Source organism: Saccostrea cucullata, unplaced genomic scaffold (genome assembly GCF_032062105.1).
Source record: "Saccostrea cucullata isolate Sc308-1 unplaced genomic scaffold, CSIRO_AGI_Scuc_v1 ctg307, whole genome shotgun sequence".
NCBI classification, from domain to species: Eukaryota; Metazoa; Mollusca; class Bivalvia; order Ostreida; family Ostreidae; genus Saccostrea; species Saccostrea cuccullata.
In genome coordinates, this window is record NW_026931525.1 from 209,842 (window position 1) to 221,869 (window position 12,028).

Here is a 12,028-nt window from a genome sequence, read left to right on the forward strand (position 1 = left end):
TGTTTTTGAAATTTTTGGAGATCAAACACAGATCATTATTTACGTCACTTTTTTTCACATGAAATGTAAAAACAGGGTTTTGCTGCCAACAAGTTCTGTATCATTCGGTATGTTTTAATTACAGAATACAATCATGAATCCTAGTCTTCAGATTCTTTTAGACACAATCGACAATTTTTGGATACAAGTTTTGTTTATTATGAAGATGAAATATGTAAAAAAAACGAACGGTATTCGAAATCAAAGTCCATTAAACCTTACAAAATAGGAGCAGAGCAAACACGGACCTCAAAAACATCCAAGGTGGGATCGGGTGCCATTGAGGAGTGAGCATACTCTGTCGACCGGTCACACCTGCATAGCATTCCTTTTAATATTTAGTGAAAAAAAGGTGAACAGTGAGCAATCTCATAAAATATTAACAATGCAAATCTGTTGACAGGACATAAACAGGGATCGACCCTTGAAATTCCAGAGGTGAGATCAGGTTCCAATGAGGAGTAAGCACCCCTTGTTGACATTTCACGTCCGTCGTGAGCCCTGTATAAAGATCAGGTAAACAGAACATTCCACATCTGAATTAAGCATAAAAACAAATGCTTATTGATTTGAATGAAACATATCAGCCCAAATTTGACCCAGTGATAGGTTATATTACCTTACAAGGTCATGATAAAGTCAAATAATTTAACAAAATGCTGGCTATAAGCGAGGATTTTGAAATTAAAAAAAAACTTCTTTTGTACATTCTCTAATTATTATCATTTATTTTGTACCTTGACCTTAATGTGGGGTGAGGGCTAAAATAGGCTGAGCCTGCAGCCTAATCCTATTCACAATAACATCAGTGACTAAAAATATTGTTTAAAATAAAATTCAAGAACACCAACTCAGCTGTCCATAGCCTCGGTTTAAAATTGGAGAAGATCTTATTTGGAGCACAAAGGATAACAAGTTTTAAATCATTCAATTCAAATGATGTAAGTTCACGCAATTTCAGATGAAGTCTTTCAACGATTCCTTTGTAGCAATAATACAAAATTGTTAATTTTTCGTCTTTGAACAAAAAATGGGGACACAGGTAAGAAATTGATGCAAAAAAATATAGAGAAGAAACAGCTGATTATTTTTATGAACATCGGAAGGGAAAAATACATGCAAGTTGCATTTTCAAATAGTGACCACGTACGTGATTAAACTTAATAAGTCAATTTCGTGTACCCGGCGCGGCTTTGCTTCGCCAAGTAAAAAAATATTACAAACCAACTAAAGTCTGTTACTCCATACCGTATCTACAAGACATTGTTTCTGATAAATCCTGCGTGGCTGTTTTAAATTTAGTTTCAAGTAAGCAGGGGGACAAAATAAGTTTTTAAATCTTCATGCTACCGACAAAAGAAAAATAACTCGAATAGAACAACAAATAACTGCCTCGGTTGTAATGAAATATATATTGAGATGTCAAACAGTAATTCCATTAACATTTACAATTGAGCAGTAAACTATGGACCTCTAAAACATCGGAGGTGGGATCAGGTGCCATGGAGGAGTGAGTATCCCCTGTATCTCACCCACCGTATAGTCCTTTTCAATTAAAAATGAAATTATCGTAATGTTAAGTCTTTTAGATATAAACAAATGACTTGCAATATTCAACAAAGATAGTGGTTCCGCATGTCATGTAGTTCTTTGATAAATTGTACAGGGCATGATAAGAATGTTTGATTATGTTGATGCTACCAGAGATGTATACCGGTGAAGGCCTGCAAATTTAAACCTGTACCTAACACGAAGCCCTTTGAGAAGAGAGGAATCTTCTTTGTGGCAGCATCTTACTGGCGACACTGGAATCCTTTAAATAATAATGCTCTTATCCGAATTCGAAGGACCCGTCTCCATTACCTGCAGTGGAATTCGAGCCCACAACATAAGGATAAACTAAGCCTTACTCGGCTACTCAGTAATTGATGCTTGTTCTGAGTTAGATTGATTTTCTGAGTTTGATTATTTTTTCAGCAAAGGCAAAGAACTGAAAAAAAATTAATGCTAATGAGGTTTTTGAAGTTGATCGACTCAGAAAATTAATTCAAAGTCATCATTTCACAAATTCTATGGTCGTTTAGGAAACTGGTATAATCATACAATTTATTTTCTGTTGTTAGGACATAATTTGACAGACACTTAAAAATAAATTTCGTAAGGCTATTACACAGGCACTTGTTTCGGAAATAATTTTTTAACCCATAGTATATTAATAATACAAGGTATCTAACTCCGAATTACACACAGTACCGCCCTCCTCAGAAATGCACTCATTTACACATTCAGGGGAAATACACTGGCAAACTTTTTATTACCATTGTCTTCTACGATGATTTATCTACACAGCTATATACGGCATGCATGTCTTTGTTTTCATTTATCTCCGTAAACAGCGTCAAAACTCTGCCCGCCGAGTTAAAAGGGGAACTCAACCACGAAACGGTATGAGCTAATCTCGGGCAAAGCGCAAAAATAAATAAATCAGTGAGTTTAAAAATTCAATTCCAGATTTAAAATATTGCATTGAATAAATAAAATTTGATTGCGTCTCATTTTTCATAAAAAACACCACGACATTTTATTGATGTAATTTAAGATACAGATTTTTAGCCAGTCAAAATTGTGCGGGATCAGCACATACCGTATCGTGGTTGAGTTCCACTTTCTACTCGGCGGGCAGAGTTTTGACGCTGTTGACGGAGATAAATGAAAAAAAAGACATGAATCATCATTCAGTATTTTTTTTTTAGATAGACTTGTGTTCTTGTTTTGTTGCATAAAAATCAATCAACTGAATCAAAAAATAAAGAATTTAATAATCCATAACTTTACCCGTTTACATTATACGCGTAGACAGTGTATTACACGTTCTAAACTTGCAGCTACACGTCGGATTTGACATTATGATGTCGAAGAACACAACAATTGATTACGTCACTCGTAAAAGTTCGTCGCAAATCGTGTAACTAAACCTCTCTAATAACAAGGATCTTAAATGGAGGAGTGAGTACCCCTGCTAACCGGTCACACCCGCCGTGTGCTTCTTGTCATGATCGGGAAATAACGCAAAAATCCGTCGTCAATTCAATGTATAAATAGTGGACTAATAATTAGTATGAAAAACGTCAGCATTTGACTCAATGATAAATAGTATTTGCTGACAAGGTCTTTATATCGACCATAGAACTTACGAAATGATGACTTTAAACGAGACTGCTGATATTCTTGTTTCATCAACTTGCCTGTCAATAATTTACCTCGTTATAGATATTGTACATACGTAGAGCATGCTCTTGTACGGAAGCCCATTTAGGACCTATTGAAAAATATTATTGAATCCGATATAACGAATTTTCCAATTTGTTATAACGAATCTAATACGATAAAATAACAATTTCTTTGAATTTATTATAACGATTTTAATCTGTTATAACAAATTTTTTGAATTCATTATAACGAATTCTTTAATTTGTTATAACGAATTAAATTCGTTAAAACGAATTCAAAAATCTGTTATAACAAATTAAATTCGTTTAAACAAATTCTTAAGTTTGTTATAACAAATTAAATTCGTTAAAACAAAGTCCAAAGTTTGTTATAACGAATTAAATTCGTTTGATCAAATTCAATAATCAGGGTCTATAGAAAAATATATATGATTCGATATTACGATTTGTCGAATTCGTTTTAACAAATTTAATTAGTTATAACAAATTATGGAATTCGTTTAATTGAATTCAATTCGTTATAACAAGTTTTAGAATCTGTAAAAACGAGTTTAATTCGTATTAACAAATTTTTGAATTCGTTGTCACGAAATCAACAAATTTGTACAAAAGATTAAATTCATTATAACGAATTCAAAGAAATTGTTATAACGAATTAAATTCGTTATAACAAATTCGACAATTCGTTATATCGGATTCAAAATTATTTTTCGATAGGTCCTAAATGGGCTTCCGAACTCTTGCGTATCGAATCAACTGAGATAATTCACTCCGTATGCAGGTGATGAAGGTATATTGCTGCATAAGTAAGGGAAGTTGACGATAGAAAAGTTGAAGTCATCACGTCTATCATATAGCTTGGTTGTAAGATTACCATTAATGTCTTTTTCAAGTAAAATATCCAAGTATGAAACAAATGTGTCAGACTGTGTGGTATCTTATATCACAAGCTCTCCAGTATATATCATATCGATGTAGGAATGGAAATTACCATTGTTAATTGACAATACGTCGTCGATATATCTAAATGTCAAGTTAATAAAAAGGGAACCCCGATCCTTCAACTGACGTCGGAATTTCATAAATATGGATTCTGTTGAAAATCACGCCAAACGATGGTCCAGATCTGAAAAAGAAGACGCTGAATCATTGTCAGAATGGATTAAATGTATCAGATCCATGTTAAAATCGCGTATTAAAAGATTGAGGGGCAATATGAAAACCATCTATCCATTTGTATTCAATAATCCAGAAGTGAAAAAAGAATTCATTTAGATGAATTACATGATCAGTACGTACTGGTCCCTGCTGACAACATTGTTTTTGTTTGTAAGGCTCATTATATAAATTGTATTTTAGTGGAACTTTCACTCATAGATCCCTTTCTAAGGAAGAAATTCTTCAAAATCACATGTCAGTTTTGAATATTTTAAATATATTGAAGAACAAAAATGAATTTGGAGTACCATATATATATATTGGATTCCGAAATTTCAAGAGAATCCTTACAAAGAAACATTGCGGGTTCCTGTAAATGTGCAACCAAACCTCTTTCGTTACTCCTCACCAGATATTGACAGTAGTGAAGGAAAACTTCAAGAGTACTGTGCAACAACATATTCAAAGGTTTTGTGAATCAGATGCGGATACTCATAAACTCCAAGAAACTTTTGAACGATTTGAAATCACAAGATTTTACAAAAAATCAACAGCTTAAAAACTTACGACTTTTCAACTCTATATACAACCATTCCCCACGATAAATAAAGGTCCAGGCTTTTTTTATCATTTGTTTCTGCTTTTTCAATAAAAATGGCACTCGTAAATTTACTTATATTACCTTGTCATTGGTCATTCGCAAAATTATCTTTTTGAAACACATTCTGATTGCAAACACAAGTACTCTGAAGTTGACATCAAATAGATGCTTGAGTTTCTAACTGACAATATCTATGTGGTTTTGGAGACAAGGTCTTCCCACAATCTATTGGAATTCCCATGGGTTCCAGTTGCGCTCCGTTATAAGCGGACCTATTTTTGTATTCATGTGAAACAGAATTTGTACAAAAGAAGAAATCACTTGCGGTCTTCAGCTCGACATTTAGATATATCGACGTATTGACAATTTACAATGGTAATTTCAATTCCTATGTAGATACAATATATCTTGGTGAGCCTGAGATAAAAGATACCACAGAGTCTGACTTGACACATCTGTTCCATACTTGGATTATTTACTCTATGATAAATGTGATGACTTTAACTTTTCTATCGTCAACTTCCCTTACTTATGCAGCAATATATCTTCATCACCTGCATACGGAGTTTATATATCTCAGTTGATTTTATACGCTAGAGCATGTTCTACGTATGAACAATTTTTAAAACGAGGTAAATTATTGAAAAACAGATTGATGAAACAAAAATATCGACAGTCTCGTTTAAAGTCATCCTTTTGTAAGTTCCATGGTCGATTTAATGATCTTGTCAGCAAATACATTTTATCATTGAGTCAAATGCTGACTGATGTTTTAGATACTAATTGTTAGTCCATTTTTTATACGCTGAATTGACGACGGATTTTTCCGTTATTTCCCGATCATGGCAAGGGGCACACGGCGGGTGTGACCGGTCGGCAGGGACTGCCCACTCCTCCATGGCACCTGATCACACCTCTGATGTTTTGGTGCTCTGCTCCTATTTTGTTTTGCTTCATGGACTATGATACTGAATACTGTTCGTTATCTCAATATCTTACACTTCTTAATTCTAGATTAGTTGCATTTAAAATGCTTAGGTTTATGCACATTGGAATTTTTCTGTCTACTGTACACTTGAATTCCCCTTCTTTGATAGGGATTTAATTTTTTTTAGATCATAATTTTTTTTTTGCTTTAAGGCATTGCAGATGGACCATCCGCTTACACATCTCCATTTTTTGTATATATGCATTTGGTAAGATTGATGACCTCTGATGGTTCACTGTTAGGAGTTAGACTGATGAAATCTTATGGTGCAGTGTTAGGAAGTTAAAACTCTAGATCTATCCCTTCCTACTTTGTTATAAAGAAAATATAAATGTCTAGTGAAGTAAAAATTATCATTGGACGGAATAAGCTATTAAATGACAATTATTTCCGGACTTTTAAATCTCACTGAAATTCAATGCTGATAGTAAATAGGAACCGTTACAAATAATTTTGAATTTAAATTAAAGTTCACAAAGCCAGATGTTTGGCACATTATAAAAAAGTTATGATAATAAAAATAAACAAACATTTTTTATCTGTAAACTTTGACACTGACAGATATACTTATTCAGTAAAGGTCTTCATCCATGGGATTTCTCTATAAATAGTTATATAAATATCTAGATGATTCAGAGTGTGTTAAATCGGATCAGGCTTTTCGTTACATCATCTGATGGTCAAGGTCATTGGATTCCCCTTCCGTTTACTACTACTTGCCTTTTAAACTTGAGTTCTCTTCCTCGACTTATCATTCAGAACTTTCATCCAGGTTTGATGATATTGAGCTTAGGGAAGGGGACATGACGATTTCGGACGTTTCGTAATGGGAATTGAATGTTTTAGGCATCTGGAATTCAAAGTCTTTGTTCATATAATTTACAATATCTTTGGCAATTAACATATTTTGATTTAAACTGACCGTACATTTTTAAGTTAGAAGTATACACTTTTCCCTATTTCAGTTTCTATGGCAACAATTTTCTTAAATGCTATACTTTGAGTGTTTACCTAATTATTGTTCTATATGACATGGAGACGGTTGTACACAAATTTCTTACCACCGCTTTGTATGTTTCATTATATACCGGTACTTATTTGTTGGTTAATATCTTGCTTTTAGCTCCCCAAAGTGCATGTTTATTATTTTTAACTGTTAAAGAGTGTTCCATTTCAGTCCCACTAATATGTGTTGTTGTCCACTTCTTTCAATCAATTCAGCAAACTCCAACCGATGCTTAACGTGAATTGGTTCTAGATGCTGCATTGTTGAAACTGAATCTTGTATGCAGTCACACCCAGTTCAACTTACACATTTGTAATTCACTTGAAACACTTTTATTTATATTTTCCATCTTCTAAAGACCATTTTAACTGACTTTATTCATGTCTTCGGTGATTGAATTCACTTGTTTTCTTCTGTTTTCTTCTGCTCAAGATTTTTTTTGGCGGGGGAAGTAATTACTTGTATCTTTCATCTTACATTATATTTTTGTTCAAATTTCTTAATTATCATTAACAATTGAAAACTAGAAAGTTCTTTCTAATCTGAATATTTTTTCCATCACATTAGGGCATCGTGATTATAGTAAAGTTTAACAATTTCAAAAAAAAATTGTTGCAAGTTGTACAGTTTGAGAACAGCCGAAATCATGCTATCACTGATTACATCATCAGTGACTTCATGGTAGAATTTTCCCGATTGTTTTGCAATATCATAATTTTAGATCAATATCCGTGTTTATGGTGTTTTGGTATTTTTTGAAATCATGCTTAATATTCAAATTGTGTCCATTTAGACGCGTGACATGTATTATATATGAAACACCATGTACTATCTTATTACGAGTTCAATATTTTAAGAATAAAGAGTCACAAAAAATACCCCCTTAATCTATTTAGAACTTGAATGGCGAGGAACATTTCTACAAACCTTACGGTGTTTTCAAAAATGACAATTCCAAGGAGAAGAATAAATATATCCATGATATACCATAGAAAATTTGTAGCTTGTGATATAGAATGCTAAATTCGAATTTAATTAAGAGACATATTACATTGTCATATCCTTTTGAATGATCGGCGTACAAAACGATTTATACGGAAACGTGCTCTGTTTGTTGGCAGATATATCCGTGAAGGATTTTAATTCTTTGAATGTTGGAAGTTATTGAGTTGTTATGTTATTATAGAATGAAATGAACCTGTAAAATGTCGCTGTCTTTAAATTCCGATCACTTCTGGGTTCATATCGGTAATAATTCAGGTATTATGTACATTTCATCTGACTTGTTCCATTTAATAAATGTTTTACTACTGTGAATCAATCATGCAATCAATTTCTTATAGGGAGTTTGATTCAATGATACTGAATCTATTCCTCTTATTCTAAAATATTTTTCTGCTTGAAAGATTTTTTTCATGCCGTTATTCTTATGTCACTTTATTTTGTTGAAAAAGGAACAATTTGGTAAAAACAAAAAGTACAGATGAAAAATCGTTTTACTTCAAAGGCTGATATTCTTCCTGTAAATTTTTGATTAAAAAAATAGACACCATTTAGTTTTCATCTTTATTTCATCTGGTATGAAGTGAATTTCAGCAATTATACGAATTTTATGTTTGAATTCCCCTAAAATATTTGTTCCTTGTATCACGAAGGAAAACTAATGAATAATTGTCGGTAAAGCTATTTTTAAAAATTATTTTACAAATACATTAAGAGAATGCGCATTATTATATTCGTATATTTTTCATGTGTTTTGCTAAACCCCCTAAAAATCGAAATAATGAAAAATTAAAATGTGTACGTTAAGAAAGATACAATCTGAAAAAATGAATAAAATTCTTGATTAGTGTCCTTAAGATATTCTTTGTAAACTCAATGCATACATGTACACTGTAAGAAAAACCGTCAATTTTGCCATAAGACAAAAAAGAATTCCAATAGATTATACAGGAAAATGGTCAGGAAATCTTTCTTAATATTCTTCAATCACATCAGTCTTTCTTTACTGAGTTTCTAGTATTAAGCGTTTCTTTTTCTTAAAAATGCCCTTTGAAATCTGGCGCATGCATAATTAAAATGCAATTTTCTTATTCTACGGGTGTTTTATCTAAAATAAATGTCTATTGTCTTTCTTAAACTATTTCTTTTTATATTGATATTAAAAAACTCTCTTTAAAAAAGGATAAGTATGCAAACCTAGAGATACAATTACTCCTTGATTAATTTCATGTACAGCAAATGCTGGCAATGAATAAAGAGTTAAACAATTTGTTAATCCATTTATTGCATACTTAAATTAAAAAATGATTTTATTGCATCGAGATCATTACTTTAGACAAATAAATTTCTGCTTAACTAATATGGTGCCAAGGGACGATTTGACTACCCTGTAACAACATGTCATAGACCAAGTTGCCTTTCATATTCCATTTTCAACAGAAAAAGTTATTTTTTGAAAAATCGGGGATGGTTGCATTCTCCCTCATACCCTTCCCTCCCCGATACAACGTTCCTGGTTGCAGATCCCCAGTTTAACAAAGAAATTTAAATTCAGCAGAATGATTAAATTCAATCACTACCGCAAAAGAAGGAAGTGTAAACGTTTTATTTTTTAAGCCGATCCCACGCCATTCAATTACGAACAATTAAAGTATTTTAAAGATTTGTAGAAAAGTTATTTCATTCATCCCCACTCCGACCGTCTCTTTAATATGGTCATACATGTAAACACATTCAGCGGGGAATACCGCAAAAACTGGAGAAACGCTTACATTTTACTAAAACTGTAAAACAATACACGTGGCCAGTAGATTTACTTCGATACCTTCCGGTTAATAAATAAAAATGAACTTTTTATATATTTCTTTGCTAACTCCTTTAACTATTTTTAGCGGACGTGAAATTTTGAGAACTTCGGTATAAAATAGTACAGAGGGCTAGACTGAAGGCTAAACATTCTCGACTGAACAAAACTACATTTTTCATAGAATGTGTAACCATATCAAATCGTCTACAGATCCTGTTATGGCTAAAAGCACTATAATACTGGTATGATTTGTTACATAAGCCTTACATAAATGAAAAAAGCTATAATTTATCTAAAACTAATAAGATCAAATTTTTAGAGGAGATAATGAGTAATAAACAAGATCAAATTCATCTGCGATTTCTGTGATTAATTTTTATGTGTTTTTTTAAATAAGCATTTAACATCCGTCAGATTTTTTTTTTCCGATTTCGACGGCTTTAATCGCTTTGATTAACGACAATTCCTTTAAATATATCTTACACATCTGTAGATTTAGGTAATCTATCATAAGATTATAAGTATCCGTTTATGATTCAGTTATTTTGTAGATACTTTTTATGCTGTCATTATCTTCAGCGATGGTTATAAGATGCAATCAGCCATTATCTCTTTCGTACACAAAAAGCGAAAAAGACATTCAAAAAGAAAGTAGATATATAGTACCGAGGAACAATGGAATACGGTACGGGGTCGGAACTCTTTATACGATTGACGCAAACTTCATAAACATACAGTACAGTGCCTACTCCGACCGAACAACCTGCGAAGAAGTCAAATTTCCTCCAAGGGGACGCTTTCATTTAAGTGTAGCAGAGTCTGCTTCTTGTCCATGGTATTATCGCAAAAATGTCGATGAGAATCGGGTACCACGAGAATTCATCGAAGCCAAATGTGCGTGCAGGTGCAGTGTGCACGATAGCGTCTGTGCACGTAAGACGTGCCGGGAGGTGTATCGATATGTGACGGTTCTAAGGAGGACCAGCTGTACTGAGGTTGTAGAGGTCATCGAACCTATAGCTGTCGGTTGTACGGAAGTACACCTTCAACAAAGAATCAATCCTCATGCTCTGGACGAATAAGTTGATCACACAGTGCAATACTTTTATTAGGATTCAAATCTTCACCAGTGTGAAATGGATTCAAGGTGCAATATTGTAAGTTCAAATTTTATAATATTTTATGAACCTTAATTTGTTAAAATCATCCTCAACATGACATTTTGTACTATGTCAAAAAATGTTTGAATATTTTTTGTATTTATTTTGCTCTAGTCAATTAGTATTTGACCATAATTATGTTTTATTTGTATAGATATTAATGTCCTGTTTTATATTTGTGCCAAAGCTTTCATTGAATCATTTTTGTGTATCCATATTGTTACTTTTCGATATCTCAAAGTGTTTATTATTTTTTTTATTTACTCGTTTATCAATATCATTTTTATAGTCATTTACAATTTATATTTATGTCAATATCATTTTTTAAGCCATTTACAATTTGTATTTATGCCAATAATATTTTTTGTAGTCATTTTAAATTTATAAAAACACTGATACGACAATACAGCGTAGTACCTGTAAATGATTGTTTTATTTTTTTTTCTTTTCAATAAAAAGTGCATTTCTGTTTCCGTAAGGGTTATAAACATTTGTAATCCTTGCTAGCCATGTATACAACTAAATCTTGCAATGTGTCCGGAATCCTACTGGCCCATTGATACCACATTGTATTTGTCACAATTACTAAGACGCTTTATGTAAAAAAAAACACCTTCTTTCCGATCATTATATAGCCTTTTGCAGATGAAGAATTTTTTTTTCATGTTGGAAACTTAAATTGGAATTTATTTCGTTCATACGCTAAATTTTGTAAATGGCGGGGGATAATTTCCAACACATGTTTCAGGTTTAGAGAAAGATAGCTGTAACTAAAACTTAGAAATAAATAGCACTAGTCTTAAATTCAACCGGACTTCATAACATCAGATAGCAAGCCAGCAGGAACTCTAATACCAGATTCAAATCAAATCTTATATCATTATCAACTCCTTCAACAAGAGCGGATATCAGATATATTCATAATATTGCTATTGATGGTAATTTTATTGTTAAAAATTAGACCAGGCCTTCCAACAATCTATTGGAATTCCCATTTATACCAATTGCGCCCGTTATTAGCAGACCTATTTTTGTAT

The 12,028-nt window shown here is 32.5% G+C and overlaps 1 protein-coding gene across 1 annotated transcript; it reads left to right on the forward strand.

Moving 5' to 3' along the window:
* The first annotated feature begins 9,715 nt into the window (after positions 1-9,715).
* On the forward strand, positions 9,716-11,170 carry LOC134232856 (uncharacterized). The gene is made up of 2 exons (XM_062714831.1): positions 9,716-10,073; positions 10,383-11,170. Exons 1-2 carry the CDS (start codon positions 10,014-10,016, stop codon positions 10,911-10,913), a joined length of 591 nt encoding a protein of 196 aa, XP_062570815.1. The 5' UTR covers positions 9,716-10,013; the 3' UTR covers positions 10,914-11,170.
* The last annotated feature ends 858 nt before the right edge of the window (positions 11,171-12,028 follow it).